Source organism: Erythrolamprus reginae, chromosome 4 (genome assembly GCF_031021105.1).
Source record: "Erythrolamprus reginae isolate rEryReg1 chromosome 4, rEryReg1.hap1, whole genome shotgun sequence".
In the NCBI taxonomy this organism is placed as follows: Eukaryota; Metazoa; Chordata; class Lepidosauria; order Squamata; family Dipsadidae; genus Erythrolamprus; species Erythrolamprus reginae.
The window spans coordinates 59,592,491-59,612,625 of record NC_091953.1 but is presented as its reverse complement, the minus strand read 5'-3'; the positions used below and the strand labels follow the sequence as shown (position 1 = coordinate 59,612,625).

The window sequence follows — 20,135 nt, the reverse complement described above, 5'->3', positions numbered from 1 at the left end:
CCAACCCCGCAGCCGCGGGAAAGACCCATAGCCAAAGCCTCGGGGAAGGGGCTCCTCACAGCGCCTGCGCTCACCTCCCCCGATTGACCCCTGCGCTCTCCCCGCCAATTCAGCCCTTTGCCCACCACACAGCCCGCCCGACTTTCCTTTCCGCTCCCTGCCGTTACCTCATATATCTATCGGTCTCCGGTGTCCTCCTCACACCCTCGGCCAGGACGGAGGGGAGACGGCTGGGCGGCAAAGGCCATTGCCTCCGCCGAACGCACCATTCCCGTCCCTCCCGCGCCCGCCGCCGCTCCTCCTCCTGCCGCTGCCTAAACCGCCGCCGCCTCTTTAGAGTCACCGCCGTCTCGGGGAGAAAAGGAGGGAGGGAGGAGGGGTGGGAGAAAGACCTGCCTTCCCCGGCTTCTTCTCTCCCTCACACATACACACCCGCCCGCTATATTACTGCGCAACGCGGAGAGAAGCCCAATCCCCCCCCCACCGGGCAGCCAATCGAGTTTTGGCTCGCGCGACGATCCCGCCCCTCTTTCCCAATGACGGACGCCTTCTTCCACCAGTCAGGAAAGGCGGGAAGGCCGCCCAAGGGATCGCTGTGAGCGCCCGATTTATACGACGCCTGAGGGACTTCTTTTGAGTTTTTGCACGTATTGCTACGGTTAATAAAAAACGGGAGCGGCGGTGAATGTGAAAATGATATAAGGAGAAAGGCATAATGGCTGAAGTGCCAGGCCCCGTTAAGTCGCTAGAACTCGTTTTTTCTAATCAGAAAATAAAGTACATATAATCCCGAATGCCATTCCAACCAAAAGCACTCGGGTTTTCACGTGTCCAACTCCCGACTTTTCCTCCCTTCGGCAATTGGAGGGGCGCGGAGAACTGAAACCAGATGATTCGCAAGAGGGACCGGGAAATGTAGTCATTTTAATTCAGAAACTCAAAAAAAAAAAAAGCCTGGAAGCGCTCAAGATAAGTCCGAATGGAAGATTCTTACCCTATGGTCCCGCCTCTAGTCCGAGTGACGGCCGGGTTAGCCAATGAACAGTTGCCTTTCCAGGGAACCCTTACTTGTAGGATTTGGCAATCGACGTTTCCGCTCCCGCGAGAATAAAACGAGGGGCCTCCAAGAGGTAAATGGGCTCGGCGAGGTAGCCGCGGACTCTTTTTCTCGCGTGGGTGAGGGGTGCTAGACGTGTGGACGGCAGGGAGGGAATGGTGCGGTGCAGCTTGAACGCGTAACCACCCCGTAATCGCAGATCAGCCGAATCTGTTACGGGCGGGTTCCTTCTCGAACATTAAAATCCCTTTAAGTAATAGGGATTAATTCACCTATTACGCTAAGCTGTAACATAAATGGTTTACCCTTAGCTTACAAATTGGTATGATTGTTTAGGTTTGGTATAGTGTATTGTGTGAATTCAGCTTTTATGATTTGTAAACCTTGGTTTAGTGTTTCCTTTTGATTCAGCAAAGAGAAATGCATCAATTCAGATACTGAATGTTGGTTTTGTATGGTAACCCCAAATGTAAACACACAAAAATATTACATCCGCATTGGTCCAATGAAGTTGCACTCACACAATGGGATGATCTGCAAATAAAGTGGTGTAACTTGATTTATTCAAACCTATTTCTGAGCGATGGTATATCCTAAAGCCTTCTTTTATAGTGCTGAACTGATTTTACAGATATCTAAAGGAAAATACTAATAACTGGGAAGACATACTGCTATTTTTCTTCTCATTGTAAAGAAAATGCACTTTGGAGGCACTGCGATGTTGCTTACTATTACCATTTTGAAAGGAAATAACACATGCATAGTTAATAATTTTCTGAATGACTCAAAATGTTTGAATTTGCACAATAGGCAACCATAAACTTACCATGTCGGATGTATTGTGCAGGACATTGAATCATAAAACTAATCACAGCTGCATTTTTATTACAGTTGCTTTTGGAGAGAGGGATGGCTATACAAATTTGATAAATAAAATAAATAGCATCCCAAACCAGAGTCCAATGAGGTAACATGCTTCTTGTCAGCATGTTATTCAACCTAACCAATGTCATAAAAATTTTGAGAAATACCACCTCTTTTACTATCTTATGTAATATGTGGGTTAACATCCACAAAGTTTTTTGGGTAAAACTTTTAAGTTTACCCAAACTCATCAAATATTTACATAGAGTTTTATAGCAACAGATACTTTATTTTCTTCTCTGAATTTTAAAGATCACTATGAAAGGCTTATATTGGCAGCAGAATTCTGAAAAAGAAAGAGAGTTCATCTTCCTGGAAAAGGTGAGTTACACTGCTATCTTGCCCATCTATTCGGAGTTCTGTATTCAATCAGGGACTGATACTTTTCCAGTGTTAAATTGAACAGTATATCTCGCCACCTAAATCCTGTCGTTTTGCTCTGTTTGATCTTAAGCAGCCCTTTGTATCTCTAGATCATTGATAGCTAAACTTTTCGGCACCAAGTGCCAAAACCAGAATGCACATGCATGTGTGTGTGCATACAGCAGAGCGCTGGAAACCCAAAGACCAACTGGCTGGTGTGTGCATGTGCACTGGTCAGTTGGTCTTTGGGTTTCCGGCAGGCGCGAAGTCCAGCTGGCATGCCAGAAATCAGAGGAACAACTGGTGACAGCATGCCTGTCCATAGATAGGGCTGTATGTGCCACCTATGGCATACATGCCATAGCTTCACCATCAAAGCTCTAGGTCATAAGCTTAAGGCGTCTCCAGTCAATAGATACTCTACTATATGCACTTCGTAAAAATACTATCCTGGAAATGAAATATACATATATAACTTGTAACATACTGTAACTTGTTGCTTGTATCCTAAGATTTTTATTAATATTGATTGTTTCTTCATTGCTTATTTGACCCCTATGACAATCATTAAGTGTTGTACCACATGATTATTGACAAATGTATCTTTTTCTTTTATGTACGCTGAGAGCATATGCACCAGGACAAATTCCTTGTGTGTCCAATCGCACTTGGCCAATAAAGAATTCTATTCTATTCTACTGTATTCTACACACACACACACACTCATCTCAGAACCATTGCATCACCTCTTTCAAAAATCCTGGAACACTGGGAAACTATCAGAGGACTGGAAAAGAGTTGATGTAGTTCCCATCTTCAAAAAAAAGGGGGGGGGACTACAGACCAATCAGCCTAACATCAATACCATGGAATACAGTGTTCCCTCGGTTTTCGCGGGGGATGCGTTCCGAGACCACCCACGAAAGTCGAATTTCCGCAAAGTAGAGATGCAGAAGTAAATACACCATTTTTGGCTATGGACAGTATCACAAGCCATCCCTTAACACTTTAAACACCTAAATTACCATTTCCCATTTCCTTAACAACCATTTATTCACCATTATTACTGGTACCCAACATTGAATAAGACACTTAGTGATCCTGATATTTATAAATATAATTATTTATTAACAATAATTATTTTTTTTGCTATTTATTTGCAAAACTTATTAGTTTGACGATGATGTATGACATCATCGGGTGGGAATAACCGTGGTATAGGAAAAAAACTGTGAAGTATTTTTTAATTAATATTGTTTGAAAAACCGTGGTATATTCGCGAAGTTCCAACCCGCGAAAATCGAGGGAACACTGTATCCTGGAAAATATAATATAAAAACAGTCTGTCAACACCTGGAAACAAGTAATAACTAGTAGCTAGCACAGATTTGTTAACAAAAAAAAATCAAACCATGACTAAATTAGTAGAGCAGCGAAATACTGTGGGCATAATATACCTAGACTTCAGCAAGGCATTCAAGAAAGTAGACCATAATCTACTTATTCACAAGCTAGAGAAAAGTAGGATAGACAATCTCACTATCAGATGAATCCACAACTGGCTGATAAACCATACTCAACAAGTAGTTCTTAATGGGTCTAAGTCTTCAATAACTTCATGAATGACTTAGATGAGAGAATGGAAGGGGAACTGGCCAAATTTGCAGATGACACTAAACTGGCAGGAATAGCCAACACCCTAAAAATAGGCTTAAGATTCAGACAGACTTGACAGACTTGCTAGGCCCTGTCTAACAAAATGAAATTCAATGTAGAGAAAAGTAAAGTCCTAAGACTTAGATTAACACACACACCCAAAAAAAGTATACATATAAACTGTGTGAAATCAGGCTTAATAGCAGTGACTGTGAGAGGGTTCTTGGAGCCCCAGTGGACAACCAGCTAAATATGAGTCAGCAGTGTGCAGTGGGAGCCAAAAAAGCCAATGCAATTCTAAATTGCATTAATGGGGATACAATCTAGATCAGTGTTTCCAAACCTTGGCAACTTGAAGATATTTGGACTTCAACTCCCAGAATTCCCCAGCCAGCAAATGCTGGCTGGGGAATTCTGGGAGTTGAAGTCCAAATATCTTCAAGTTGCCAAGGTTGGGAAACACTGATCTAGATCAAGTGAGGTACTAATACCACTCTATAAAGTCTTAGTTAGACCGCACCTGGAGTATTGCATCCAGTTTTGTATATTTGTATTTGTATTTATTAGATTTGTATGCCACCCCTCTTGGAAGACTCGGGGCGACTAACAACAATAAAAAAGACAATGTAAACAAATCTAATATTAAAAATAATCTTTGAAACCCCAATTTAAAGAACCAATCATACATACAAGCATACCATGTATAAATTCTATAAGCCTAGGGGGAAGGGAAAATTTCAATTCCCCCATGCCTGACAACAGGGGTGGGTTTTAAGGAACTTGTGAAAGGCAAGGAGGGTGGGGGCAACTCTGATATCTGGGGGAAGCTGGTTCCAGGGAGTCGGGGCCGCCACAGAGAAGGCTCTTCTCCTGGGTCCCGCCAAACGACATTGTTTAGTCGACGGGACCCGGAGAAGGCCAACTCTATGGGACCTAACTGGTCACTGGGATTCGTGCGGCAGAAGGCGGTCCCGGAGATATTCTGGTCTGATGCCGATTTCAGTTTTGGTCACCACACTATAAAAAAGATATTGAGACTCTAGAAAAAGTGCAGAGGAACGTAGCAAGTATTATCAGGGGACTGGAGACTAAAACAAGAAGAGCGGTTGCAGGAACTGGGCATGGACAGTCTAGCAAAGAGAAGGACCAGAGGAGACATGATAGCAGGGTTCCAATACTTGAGGGGATGCCACAGAGAGGGTGGGGGTCAAGGTATTCTCCAAAGTACCTGAAGGACAGACAAGCAATAATGGATGGAAACAGATCAAGAAGAGTTTCAAAGAGGTAGTGAGAACAATCAACCAATGGAACGGCTTGCCTTTGTAAGTTGTGGAGGTTCATCACTTAAGACTTTCAGGAAAAGATTGGACCGCCATTTGTCAGGAATGGTGTAGGGCAGTGATGGCAAACCTTTTTTCCCCTCAGGTGCCGAAAGTTCATGGGTGCGCACTATTCAACATGCGCAAGTGGTCACACCCATAGTTCAATGCATGGGGAGGGTGAAAACAGTTTCCTCCACACCCCAGAGGCCCTCTAGAGGCCGTAAATAGCCTGTTTCCCAACTTCTGCTGGGCCCAGTAGGCTCATGTTTTGCCCTCACCAGACTGCAAAGGCTTCTCTGGGACAGGATAAAAACGCCCTCCCCCCATCTCCCTGGAGGCTCTCTGGAAGCCAAAAATGCCCTCCCAGAGCCCCTGTGTGAGACAAAAATCAGTTGGCCTGCACACACGTTGGAGCTGAGCTAGGGCAACGGCTTGTGTGCCAGCAGATATGGCTCTGCGTGCCACCTGTGGCACCCATGCCATAGGTTCACCATCACTGGTATAAGGTCTCCTGCTTAAATAGGGGTTGGACTAGATGACCTACAAGGTCTCTTCCAGCTCTGTTAATCTAATCTAATCTTTCCGAGACTACAAAGACTTTCTAAGATAAAATATTATCCTATGTTTAGAGGCAGAACTCCTAAAATTGATACAATTGTGTCTAACTTTGTGTTTAAATATCAAACAAATTTTAATTTTCAAACTCAAGATCTGATGCATCCTATTCTGACAGACATTTTTTTCTTCATGGAAAAAGCAAATAGAGGACAAATTACAGAAAATTGAATTTTTACTTGAGCTGCTGATGAGCTTGGGACAAGAAAATGTTACTTATTTCTCAATAAGGCAACAAATTCCCAATGCAGAATTACAAACTGAATGTAGTATGCTCTCACACACAGGACAACTAGATTAGAATAAAATTTTGTTTATGTTTCAACATACTTTGGCCCAGCTATAAATAATACATTTAATAGAGGCTTTATGCTATTGAAGTTTAATATCTTGCCATCAACTTTGCTTTCTAATTTATTTTTTAAAATTTCCAAAAAACAACAACCCCTCTATGCAGAAATGTTTTGCCCTTAAAAGGATAAAACTCAAATTATAGATTCATATTTTACTCTAGTGTAATTTTGTCTGGGTTATTAAAAATTGGCTGCTAATACCTCTTTATGCTCTATGGACAGAATTGTATTTTCAGGGAGATATAGATTGTATATTTGATAGATAAAGATCCAAGAATAACTCTTAAAATAACTACCGTAGATAATAGCTAAATTGTAGGTTCTAGAATTTTGCTTTCTTAATGGAAAACCAGATTAAGCATGGTCAGTTTTAGCCTTTTTATTATGTGTATTATTTCATGTTATTGTTAACTGATGTTGTGATCCGTATGTATTTAAGTTCCATTTTTTAAAATAAATCTATTTTCAGTCAAAAAGCCTCTATTTCCTGAAAGGAAGCAGACAAACAAAATCAAAATTCAGAACAGATTTCCAATTATTCTGGTGTAAATCTGGGGTTCCCGGTCTTGGCAACTTTAAGACACATAGACTTCAACTCCCAGAATTTCCCAGCCAGCCATGCCAAGATTGGAAACTATAGTTAATACAAATGTAATGGCATATTGGATTGTTTGAACTCAGGAGAGGGAATATTATGATAGGAAGAAACATGAAAGTATGTAGCAGTTTTAAGCAGTCAAATCATGGCTTAGCCATTAAGAACCAAGCCTAGACTTAGTACACACAGTTATGTGCAATAGGGTTGATATTCCTGGAGGGGTCTGTAATATGGTAAATGATTTAGCTTTACTAGATAAATGGTCAAAGCAATGGAAACTGCAGTTTAATGTTTCCAAATGTAAAATAATGCACTTGGGGAAAAGGAATCCTCAATCTGAGTATTGCATTGGCAGTTCTGTGTTAGCAAAAACTTCAGAAGAGAAGGATTTAGTGGTAGTGATTTCTGACAGTCTCAAAATGGGTGAGCAGTGTGGTCAGGCGGTAGGAAAAGCAAGTAGGATGCTTGGCTGCATAGCTAGAGGTATAACAAGCAGGAAGAGGGAGATTGTGATCCCATTATATAGAGCGCTGGTGAGACCACATTTGGAGTACTGTGTTCAGTTCTGGAGACCTCACCTACAAAAAGATATTGACAAAATTGAACGGGTCCAAAGAGGGGCTACAGCAATGGTGGAAGGTCTTAAGCATAAAACGTATCAGGAAAGACTTAATGAACTCAATCTGTATAGTCTGGAGGACAGAAGGAAAAGGGGGAACATGATCGAAACATTTAAATATGTTAAAGGGTTAAATAAGGTTCAGGAGGGAAGTGTTTTTAATAGGAAAGTGAACACAAGAACAAGGGGACACAATCTGAAGTTAGTTGGGGGAAAGATCAAAGGCAACATGAGAAAATATTATTTTACTGAAAGAGTAGTAGATCCTTGGAACAAACTTCCAGCAGACGTGGTTGGTAAATCCACAGTAACTGAATTTAAACATGCCTGGGATAAACATATATCCATTGTAAGATAAAATACAGGAAATAGTATAAGGGCAGACTAGATGGACCATGAGGTCTTTTTCTGTCATCAGTCTTCTATGTTTCTATGTAATAATGTATTTTGTATTTTTAAAGTAGAAACCTCTAAGTCCAGCAGTTCGTTCTTCACAGCACAGGAAAAGAAGTGCATCTGTCAGCAAAATGTGTCACTTTCCATTTAAAAAAATGGTCTGAAATAGTGAGGAAACAGTGTAACCACATGAATTCAAGGAAGTCAGCATTGCATTTTCACAGGAATTGCTTAGTAATATTAAAGTCACAATGCATTTGTCTCTGGCATAATTTTAAATCTTTACTGAACACAACATCAGCACTATAAAGGAAAGAAGTGGAGTGATTTCCAAAACTCATTAAATAAACTATTTCAACATAAATTGATACAGCCCCTGTTCATATCATATATAAATAGATTAGGTATAAATGATGCCTTACTATGCTGAATGTACGGCATTTCAGCCAACTTTATTAAAATACCACCTTTATAAATGGTGTCTTAAGACAGTTATGGAAAGCATTGCTGGCAAATAATTACAGCATATGAAAACAATTCTACATACATTGTTATTTATTTTAGAATTGTTTTGCCTATAATGTTTTATAGTACAATTTTATAAAATATCTGCATATCGTTAGGAGATTTGCAGTTTGCCATCTTTTTTTTTTGTTTTTTAGGGCAGGATTTAATATTTCTGGGAAATATGTGCCACAGTTGATTATTTGTGGGAAAGCAGATGGAAGGGTAAAAAGGAGAGACCTTTCATTTTTCTATTTTGCTTTGTTTTTATAGCATTGCTGTTGTGCAATTTTCTATTTTGCTGTTCCAAAATTATAATTATTTTCCCAATTGTATTTTTCTCTACATGGAGAAAAGCACTTTACAGATTACAGAATAAAATAAAGTGACAGATTGGAATAGATTAAGCATCCCTGCTTGCTGCTGCCACTCCCCGCCCCGGTTGCTTTTTTCCTGCTAGAATTTGTTGCAAATCTTTGCATGTAATGTAATTCTGCATTGCTGTTTTCATTGCAATTCCCAATATTGCTTGGAATACATCCTGTGTTTTAAAGATATTTATTCAGCAGTAAGGTAATCCTCAACTTAACAACTACAGTTGGGACTGAAATCTTGGACATAGAACAGAACAGAATAGAATAGAATTCTTTATTGGCCACGTGTGATTGAACATACAAGGAATTTGTCTTGGTGCATCTGCTCTCAGTGTACATAAAATAAAATATAGATTTGTCAAGAATCATGTGGTACAACACTTACTGATTGTCATAGGGGTCAAATAAACAATGAGGAAACAATCAATATTAATAAAAAATCTTAGGATACAAGGAACAAGTTACAAGTACATACAATCCTAAGTGGGAGGAAATGGGTGCTAGGAATGATGAGGAAAAACTAATAGAAATAGAAGAGCAGACTTTGTAAAAAGTTTGACAAAGTTTGAGGGGAAAAAGTTTGACATTGGGGAAAATGTTGCTAAGCAAGACAGCTGTTCTGCCCCAGCTAAGAATGTGGCAAACACACAGTTTGTACCCACACGACTCCTTCACTCAGTGACTACGATTCTGGCATGGAAGAGCCGGGGTGGCGCAGCAGGTAGAGTGCTGTACTGCAGGCCACTGAAGCTGACTGTAGATTTGTAGGTCAGCGGTTCAAATCTCATCACCAGCTCAAGGTTGACTCAGCCTTCCATCCTTCCAAGGTGGGTAAAATGAGGACCATGATTGTGGGGCAATTTACTGGCTCTGTTAAAAAGTTCTATTGCTAACATGTTGTAAGCTGCCCTGAGTCGAAGGAGAAGGGCGGCATAAAAATTGAATAAATAAACAAATAAATAAATTTACAGTTGCTGCTGTTAAGCAATCTATCAGGTTGTTAAGCAGACATCCAAAAGAGCTTTCAACCCTCCTCTTTGTTGGTGGAAGGGAACTGCTTCAAAACTGCAGAATCACAGCTGGGACCTTCAGGATCTGAGCTCTGTTTCTCCATCCTGCCTGAGCAGTTTCTTTTCCTTTGGTGTACAAAAGAACGGATTCAGTGAGCTGCAAGAACTCTTTGTCTCTTTCCTGACTGGAGCAGTTCCCTTCCGCACTGGAAAGCAGATAAACTCCAACGAGGTACAAAAAAATTAAAAAAGCACAGATCCTGAAGATCCCAGGTTTGTTCCTGCAGCCCAGTGAAAAAGTTCATCTTCCCTGCACGCGTAAAGGAAGAGGAGATCCTTCAAGGGCTGCAGTAATGAAACCTTGATCTTCAGGATCTGACCCCTGTTTCTATAGCTCTTTGGAGAAGTTCCCCTCCTCTTTGCTTATGGAAAGAAACGTTCTTGAAGGGCTGCAGTAACGGAGCTCAGATCTGGCAGAAGACTTTTAAAATGGGGATAACATGGATTGATATCATAAGGTGCTTGGTTATTGATTATAGGTGTGGACTGATTCGCTAGGCACAAGAATGTTGGTCATGACCTTTAAAGCCCTGCATGGCATGGGACCAGATTACCTCCGGAACCACCTGCTACCACACAAATCCCAGCGACCGATAAGGTCCCACAGAGTTGGCCTTCTCCGGGTCCCGTCAACTAAACAATGTCGTTTGGCGGGCCCCAGGGGAAGAGCCTTCTCTGTGGCGGCCCCGGCCCCCTGGAACCATCTCCCCCCGGAGATTAGAACTGCCCCCACCCTCCCTGTCTTTCGTAAACTACTCAAGACTCATTTATGCCGCCAGGCAAGGGGGAGTTAAGATATTCCTTCCTCCTAGGCCATTACAAGTTATCCATGGTATGTTTGTGGGTATGTTTGGTTTTATTATAAGGGTTTTTAGTTGTTTTATTAATTGGATTTCTACATGCTGTTTTTATCATTGTTGTTAGCTGCCCCGAGTCTGCGGAGAGGGGCGGCATACAAATCCAATAAATAAATAAATAAATAAGTAAAATAAGTAAATAAATAAGTAAAATAAATAAATAAATAAATAAATAATGTTTCCCCAAATGCCACCACTCTGCTAAACAAATAATTCCCTTATCATTGTCAAACTATTTACTAAGCCTGCACTGTTATTAATATTTTCATCGTTCCCATCACTTCCTACAAATGACTGTATGACTGTAACTTTGTTACTTTTATCCCTATAATTTATATTGACAATTCCTAATTTGATTGGATTGCTTATTTGTACTTGGAGTATCATTAAGTGTTATATGTTATGATTCTTGAGGAACGTATGTTTACTTTAATGTACACTGAGAACATATGCACCAAGACAAATTCCTTGTGTGTCCAACTGCACTTGGCCAATAAAAATTCTGTTCTGTTCTATTCTATTGCCAAGCACCCAGACTGCAATCACTTGATCACTAGAGGGGGTCCTTTTAAGTGGCTCAAAGTGTTTTGCAGGCCATAAAGCACTCTTTCCGATGCTATCATAACTTCAGGCGGTCATTAAATGACCAGTCATAACCTGAAGACTATCTGTATAAGTTTTCAGTTGCACAGAATCAAAATTTCAAAGAAAGTTTCAACAGGTAACTTTGATTGTCCTAATGTGCCAATGCTATTGGTCTGGAATATGTTCTTGAATGGTTATTTATTCCTTCGTGAAACTACAGGTAGTCCTTGACTTAAAACCACAGTTGAGCCCCAAATTTACTGCTAAGTGAAACATTGGTTAAGTGAGTTTGCCCCATTTTGTGAACTTTTCTTGCCACAATTGTTAAGTGAATCATTTATTTATTTATTTATTTATTATTTGGATTTGTATGCCGCCCCTCTCCGTTCGTTAAGTTAGTAAAATGGTTGTTAAGTGAATCTGGCTCCCTGGTTGATTTTGCTTGTCAGAAGTTTGCAGAAGGGGCTCATATAACCATAGGACACTGCAAGCGTCATAAATGTGAGTCAGTTGCCAAGTGTCTGAATTTGGGGATGCTGCAACAGTTTTAAGTGTGAAAAAGGATCATACATCATTTTTTTCAATACTATTGCAACTTTGAACAGTAATTAAATGAACTGTAGTAAGTCATGGACTATCTGTATTAAATTTGCTTTCTAAAACAAATACCGTATTTTTCAGAGTATAAGACACTCCTTAATTTTGGGGGAGGAAAATAAGGGGGAAATCTGGCCAGCTTCCTTAGTCTGGTCAGCTTCTGCACATTATTTTATCCCCTGGTTAGGACTTTAAAAAAATATCTTATTCGGATAGAGTAACAATAAAAAAGCCTGCAAGCCAGTAAGAGCTGGGAACATCATTAGCACTTAGTTAGGGCTGAAAAAACAGCTTTGAAAAAAGCTACTTTCAGAGTATAAGACACACCCACAGTTTCAGACTTTTTTATGGAGGAAAAAGGTGCATCTTATACTCCAAGAAATACAGTGTATTACAAATTGTGCCTACACTTTCAATTTCTCTTAGGATAGCCTTCCTATTGTGAGTGACCACCATGTGAAAGTGCAAGTTAAAGCCTGTGCTCTTAGCTGGATTGATAAAAAGGTATTTATATATACATTTATAAATTTGTCAAACGATTATGAATTTATTCTGTGAATAAACTTCCATGCAAATTTATGCAAAAAAAATTACTATCTTGACCATCTTACGTGTATCTGATAAATTCATATATGGATCAAAAACCAGTTCTAGACATTGTTTTGTAGTAAACTCAGTGAGCTCACTACAAATCTTGAAACATAAGATTACTTGTAAGCATATACCGTAATTAGTTTTAATCCTTCACTTTGTTTCCTAGTAAATAAATTGATCTGAGTTTTTAAATGTGTTTATTTGTTAATCAAATTTCTGTGTGCTATCCATCTTACTCTCTAAGTGACTCTGAGTAGTTTACAAGTAAAAGAAAACCATAATAATCATAAGATCCTTTAAAAAAATAACAAAAGTCAAAGATTAGTGCCTTCAAACCATCCACTATCTCAAGAGATGTATATCGTTCTTGTATCCCCCTGCCAGTTGAGAGAGTGAAGTCTTAAGGCTTTTCCAGAAAGTGGCAGGATTGGGGGCTAACCTCACATTAGGGGGCAAAATGTTCCATAAGGTAAGGGTGACAGCAACAAAGACTCTCCTAAACCCCCTCTGGTCAGAATTCTTTAACCGACAGAGTCCATAATATGTTTTTCCTGCCTGACCGGGTGAGATGAGTTGATATAATTGAGGCAAAATGGTCCTTCAGGCAACCTTTTACTTTGTCAATTATATAAAACGTTACATTAAGAAAGAAAAATAGTATTGTATCCTAAGGCTGAGATGAATAGCTTCTATGCCATAATAGTGAACAGACAAGGTCTTTGCAATGGTATATTGTACACATGATAGCTGACCAAATATATTGTATGTCAACTTTAGACTTTCACATAGTTACCATTAAACCTACATTGACACTAATACAGGTTTATGCGAATACTGCCCTACTTAAATTAAGCAATCTTTTGGGTCCATTATCTTCATCTGTTAGTTCGATTGGCAGGATGTACATAGAAGTAGAGCTAAAATTTACAAGACTATGAATTCAAAAATGCATAGTTCCATATAAAAAAACAGATATTTTATGCTTTGATACTGATTTTAATAATTAAAATATAGAATAGAAATCTTTTAGATAATTACAAATTAAGTACTTGCTTCTAAACTTATGCAGCTTCCATATAACATGATAAAATTGAAAATGTATGTGTATTACATACTTTTATGGGTTAGAATACAGTATGGCAGGCTAATTTGGTGACTGGCCGCAATTTGGCTGTTTGAGTCTGATTTTCAGCTTTCTGTGGTTGGTAGGAAGACCCAGATTGTTGGGGGTGATATGCTGACTCTCTAAGTGCTTAGAGAGAGTTGTAAAGCACTGTGAAGTGGTATTTAAGTCTAAGTGCTATTGCTATTTTAATCAAATTTTCAAGTGTTTACAATTTACAAAATTCAATTGGTTTTGGAATGTAATCATTATGAAAACTAAACTTTGATACCAAGTTTATGGTTTCAAGAATGCTGATTTACAGTTCAGTGCCTAATTTAAGGATTTCTCCATGCTTTCGGGAAGATATGCATTTTATTGTAGCCGTAGATTCCTTTAATCTTTTTTCAAATATTTAGAGTCTCCTTTTTTTAGTAGCAGGAATCCATATTAGTATTTTATTGCTCCCTGTACAGATGTATTAATCTTGACAATAGACATTGTGTCATTGTAATTAGTTTTTATCAGAAATAAAAAAAGAGAAGAAAGTTCTACCTGTTGGAAGGGAAATTGCTGGTGTTGTGTTGGAAAGTAAGTATATTAATTTGCATAGTATTACTATAAAACATTGATGTACTCATTAAAATTACCAATCCCTATATTCCATAATCCTTTTACAGATCCTATTACACTCCAGAATTACAACTGATTTACAACTTCTTGGCTACTAGAAGTTGTAATTCTGAAATATTTAAAGGACCATAGATTCTTTGCCACACTTCTAATATAAAAAAAAGTATGCCAACAGACATTTTGCTTTTGGCAAACATGAATGCTCAAAGCTTATCAGGATTAAAGTGCAGGATCATTTTATTTAAGAGCTTCTTAAAATGGATTTTTACTGGTCCTGTATTGTTTGAATTAGTGCTGCAATGGAGCTAGTAGTAGCCACAATTATGCAAACATAAACCATGTTTTATAAAAGAGAGTAACAAGTTTATTGAACATATTACACCAAAATTTAAAGAAGCCATGTGATAATTTGCGTTGATACGTTCACCCAATGAAGTTGACTGAGGGCGTTTGATTATAAATAAATAAATTTAAATTTGATTTGAATACATTTAATTTAAAACATTTGTGCTAATTATTATTTAAGGTAAGGCCAATAACTTCTGGAAAGTTTTTCATTAAATTCATTCTCAACCATCCAATTCTTTTTACATTTGCAAAGTACAGTGTTCCCTCGATTTTCGCGGGTTCGAACTTCGCGGAAAGTCTATACCACGGTTTTTCAAAAATATTAATTAAAAAATACTTTGCGGGTTTTTTCCCTATACCACGGTTTTTCCCACCCGATGACGTCATATGTCATCGCCAAACTTTCGTCTGCCTTTAATAAATATTTTTTTAAATAAACTTTAATAAATAAACATGGTGAGTAATAATCTGAATGGTTGCTAAGGGAATGGAAAATTGCAATTTAGGAGTTTAAAGTGTTAAGGGAAGGCTTGTGATACTGTTCATAGCCAAAAATAGTGTATTTACTTCCGCATATCTACTTCGCGGAAATTCAACTTTCGCGGGCAGTCTCGGAACGCATCCCCCACGAAAATTGAGGGAACACTGTAGTTTGTCTATTTAAATGCATCATTGAAATGTTTGAAAATAATAGAGATTCGGAAGACTTTTTTTTTTAGTTTGACTATTCCTTTTCCTTAATTTATTTATTTATTGGATTTGTATGTCGCCCCTCTCCCTGGACTCGGGGCAGCCCACAACTAATACAGAATACATAATAAAACAATTTGATTCAATTAATAATAGTTAATATTTAGGATGTTTAGGATGTTTAGGATGTTAATATTTAGGATGTTAATAGTTAATAGTTAGGATGTTTTAAAAACATCCTAAAAACTAAAAACATTCAATTATCATTCATTCGATCAATAGGTAGAGCAGGACTCGATCAATCAGTAGTATAGGACTGCCAGAGTTTTGACTAGCAAATCAAATCAGTACTAATAAACTGTATTCTGGTAGATATCTATGGAGATCTGTAGAACTGTATTCAAGTAGATTTAGCAGTCCCAGACAGCATAAAACTGGAAAAATATTTCTCATATAGTAGATTTTCCTTAGTTCATAAATGTATCTAGAAAATTAAGTTGGATGCAGAAACATCCAACTTGCATTAAGATACATTATCTTGATTAACTGTGAATTTATTTTATTTATTACTTACATGCTATTGATTGATCTGTAGGTCTGATTGTTTCAAAGCTATGTATGAAATGGATGTATAAATTTAATGGTCTTTTTTCCCTTCATGTACAGTATTTCTGTTTTTATTCTTGGGAATGTAATGCCCAGACTTGCTTCCCTTTTCAGTCTTCTATTAAATTCTATTTCAAAGGGGGGGGGAAATCTTGCCCTTCTCAGTAATTTTTAAAACTGACTATAGTTATCAAATTGTGGATCGCATATTGTATTAGAAGACTTTATAATAAATTATTATTAACAGTAACATTATTTTAAGTGCCATAGTTCTTTTATGTGTTTTATTGTTCCTTTATTTCCTTTTTTCCAGTTGGAAATAAAGTGTCTTCCTTTAAGACTCAAGATGAGGTAGTAGGTAAGTTTATTTAATTAACTAAAGCATTTAAATTGTAAAAAAATTACAATTTTTTTTTTAAAAATCTGTTATTTTGAACCTTCCTGTTTATGTTCTTTCACATAGCCCATCACTTTGTTGACATCGAAAAGTATAATTTCTTCTAGGAAAAAAAATAATCCTTTTGGATGGTTAATATTTAATGCAGCGGTCCCCAAACTACGGCCCGTGGGCTGCATGCGGCCCGCTGAGACCATTTATCCGGCCCGCCGGTGATTGACAGGAGCACAGGGAAAAGAGAGCAAGAAAGAAAGAAAAGGGAAAGAGAGGGAGGGAAAGAGAAGTGGAGAGGAAGGGAGGGAGGAAGGAAGGAAGGAGAAATGGAGGGACAGCAAAGGACTGTTTTTTTGGGGGGGGGGTAATTTTTTTTATTTTTCTCTTATCAAACAATACAGTGTACCATCTAATTTTCCATGAATAAAATGCGGTATTTTGTTAGTAACTAATATCAATCATCAACAGAGTTGCAAAAGTTTTTTTTCTAATTTTGTCATCCAGTTATATTCATTTTTTAAATTAAATTCCCTCCTTAATGTTCCTTCAAAAAGTACACCAATTATTTTTCTAACTTATTAACCATTATGCCAAAGTGCTTCCTTCTTTCTTTAGACATTTTTCTGTAAGCCAAGAAAACCTTGTATAGCCAATCAGATGTTAACAAAAGAAAATTAAAAACAAAACATAAACATATATGAATTTCAGACCTTCTCCTCCCCCTCTAAATAGTACATTCCCATTTTGTTTTTTACTTTAAGATAAGGTATGTGCAATGTGCATAGGGATTTGTTCATAGGGGTTTTTTATAGTCCGGCCCTCCAACAGCCCTAGGGACAGTGAACTGGCCCCCTGTGTAAAAAGTTTGGGGACCCCTGATTTAATGGGTATATTGACAGGGTTTTTCCTAATCCTCCTTGAATGGACCATATTTAGTGATCTCCTCAATGCCATTATATCTGAGTAGGAATGCGTATGAAATAAAATTATTGTTTTGTTTTGGACACAGAACAAATAATCTAAACCCAAGAGTTCTGCCATGCTTTTTCTTGGTTCAGTAATAGCTCTCCAGAAACAGAACATCCCGAGTGTTCTAGAACAGGGTTCTTCAACCCCCAGACCACAGCCCAGTACCGGGCCACTGGCCTATATAAATGGTGGGTGAGCGTGCAAAACTAAACAATCCCCTTCTTCCTACTGCCACCACCGCCGGTTGGCAGAGCCAGAAAGGTTAAGGAGCTCTGTTCCAAACTTTGGACAGAATATAGGGCAAGACTTTCTGCGATCCTGTCCTTAGCAGCTCTATCAGCACGATATAGCTCATTGGTCTTCCTCATTTTATATAAAAACAAAATTCCATAAGATCTTTCTATGTGTTTGTGATCCTAAAAAGAAAACCTTTGATTTCAATTGTACATTTACTTTTAAAATCTTCTGAATAAAATACATATTTGATCCCAGTATTTTCTAGTTTTCTTATATGTCCACCAAAGATGAGGAATGTATTATCTGATTACAGTTCCAACTAATATTTGAAATTCCAGCACACATTTGACAATTTATCCAGTGCCAAACAGCAGCAATACATACCGTATTTTTCGCTCCATAAGACGCAGTTTTTTTCCTCCCAAAGTAGGAAGAAAAATCAGCCTCGTCTTATGGAGCGAAGATGCAGGCAGGGTGGGGGGGGAGGCTGCGAACTCCGAAGCGCCATCCCGCCGGCTGGCTGGCTAGCTGCTGCCTGGCCCCCTCCCTCCCGGAGGAGGGTCTCCCTCCTCACCACCAGCGGCGCTCCCCCCGCCAGCCAGCCAGCCAAGCCCCGCGCCCGCCGGAACCGGCTCCTCGCTCTCCCCCCGCCGCCCGCCGCGTTTGCAGGAGGTGGGGAGGGTCGGGCGGCCCGCCAAGGCCAGGAGGGACGCCGCTGCCCCCCCTTCCTTCTCTCCGCCCGCCGCTGCGCCGAGAGGAAATGCCGGCAAAGGCTTTTGTCAGCGGAGGCCGGCGAAGGCGATATTCAATGTCGGGGGCGCATGGGCGGTTGGCGCGTTCCCTATCTCCCTGCTAGCCCACTCGGAATATTCAAAATAAGAAAAGCCTTTGCCGGCGAAGGTTTTTCTTATTTTGAATATTCCGAGTGGGCTAGCAGGGAGATAGGGAGCGCCTGCAACTGCCCGTGCGCCCCCGACATTGAATATCACCTTTGCCGCCGGCCCCGCCTCTCCTACAACCCCCTTGCTGAGAGCTCTCGGCAAAGGTGAGGCGGGCAGGGCGTGCGCGCGTCACCGCTAAGAAGAACGGAGAACGAGAGTTAGTGAGAGCAACAGACAGCAAGATAGTGAGAAAGAGAGAGGGAGAGAAAGGGGGGGAGAGAGAGAAAGAGAGAGGGGGAGAGAGAGGGAGAGGGAGAAAGAGAGAGGGAGAGGGGGGAGAGCTAGCAAGAGAGGGAGAGAGAGAAAGAGAGAGGGAAAGGGGGAGAGAGGGGGGAGAGAAAGAGAGGGAGGGAGAGAGAGGAGATAAAGGAAGAGGAGAGAGAGAAAGGAAGAGAAAGAAAGAAAGAGGGATAGAAAGAGAGAGAGTGAGAGATGCTCAGTGAGCCTTTCTTTGAAGTTGCCTTTCTTTCTTTCTTTCTTTCTTTCTTTCTTTTTCTCTCTTGCTCTCTTGCTCTTTCATTCTTTTTTCTTTCTCTTGCTTTCTTTCTTTCTCTTGCTTTCTCTCCTTCCTTCCCTCCTTCCATTTCTTTCATTCCCCCTCTCTATTTTTATTTCTCTTTCATTTTCTTTCTCTCTTTCTTGCTTTCTTTCTTGCTCTTTTTCTTTCTCTCTTTTACCTTCCCTTCCTCTATTTCTTCTTTTCTTTCTCCTTCCTACCTTTTTCCCTCCCTCCCTCCCTTCAGTCCTTCCTCTCTTACTCTCCCCTTTCATAAGTTTCCTTGCTTCCTTCCTCTGTTCCTGTTCCTTCCCTCTTTCTTTCTTTCTTTCTTTCTTTCTTTCTTTCTTTCCTTCCTTCCTTCCTTCCTTCCTTTCCTCCCTCCATTTCTTGCTTTCCTTTTCCTTCCTCCCTTCTTTCCTCCCTCACTCCCTTCTTTCACTCCTTCCTCTCTTCCTCTCCCCTTTTTGGCTCAAAATATTTTTTTTCTATTTTCCTCCTCTAAAATCTAGGTGCGTCTTATCAGCAGGTGCGTCTTATAGAGCGAAAAATACGGTACATCTTATGGGTTTTCCTTATAATTCAGTTCAAATTTCAACACTTTCATCAAAATATCCTCCCATTGGTCCAGCTGTTTATCTGTTTTGCACATTTATTTTAATGTGGCATTTTACAGAACATGATTATTGAAGAAAGAACAAAGGAGGGGGGGATTTTACACTCAGATTATTTATGTTTACATCCGGAACAAATTACAGCAAACTTCTCAGCTATTCACATTCAGGTGCATTACATGGAATTCAGAGGTTTGCAGGTCAATTATTGTGCTTGGATGTTGTTCAGCTGATTGTACTCTTGACTTAAGCTGAAGGAAATCCTGTTTCCACAGGAATTTTACCATTGGATTCAGAAGAATCTGGATTGTGTGAAGAGATTCTGGTTCATGAGCACTATTTAGGTAAGTAAACAGAAAACATAGTAAGACATTACTGTTTTTAAATGTAACTCTGGTGAAATTCAGCAAGTTCTGGAGAATCGGTAGCGGGAAAATTGAGTAGTTCGGAGAATCGGAAAATACTTCTAGCTGCCACCAGAATAGGGTGGGAATAGAGATTTTGCAATATCCTTCCCCCAGGAATGGAGAGGGAATGGAGATTTTGCAGTATCTTTCTGACATGCCCTCAGAACTAATAGGGAAAAGTTTTGAATTTTACCCATGATGTAACCCATGATGATGA

At 39.4% G+C, this 20,135-nt stretch overlaps 2 protein-coding genes across 8 annotated transcripts in view; one reads left to right on the top strand and one right to left on the bottom strand.

Annotated features, from left to right (window-relative positions):
- ITSN1 (intersectin 1) overlaps nucleotides 1-1,278 on the bottom strand; it is a 135,711-nt gene extending 134,433 nt beyond the window's left edge. For 5 of the 6 annotated variants that reach the window (XM_070750373.1, XM_070750378.1, XM_070750377.1 and 2 more), the window contains exon 1: nucleotides 168-483. The gene's annotated coding sequence lies outside the window, so the exon portion shown is untranslated. Of the gene's footprint in view, nucleotides 1-167; nucleotides 484-994 lie in introns of those variants that run through there. The other variant, XM_070750374.1, reaches the window with a different exon arrangement.
- The window catches only part of CRYZL1 (crystallin zeta like 1), a 35,567-nt gene continuing 16,387 nt past the window's right edge, over nucleotides 956-20,135 (top strand). The window contains exons 1-6 of one of the 2 annotated variants that reach the window (XM_070750381.1): nucleotides 956-1,130; nucleotides 2,234-2,302; nucleotides 12,317-12,394; nucleotides 14,105-14,177; nucleotides 16,177-16,221; nucleotides 19,787-19,855. In XM_070750381.1, the coding sequence (XP_070606482.1) occupies nucleotides 1,038-1,130; nucleotides 2,234-2,302; nucleotides 12,317-12,394; nucleotides 14,105-14,177; nucleotides 16,177-16,221; nucleotides 19,787-19,855 (427 nt within the window). In that variant the 5' untranslated portion in view covers nucleotides 956-1,037. The other variant, XM_070750382.1, reaches the window with a different exon arrangement.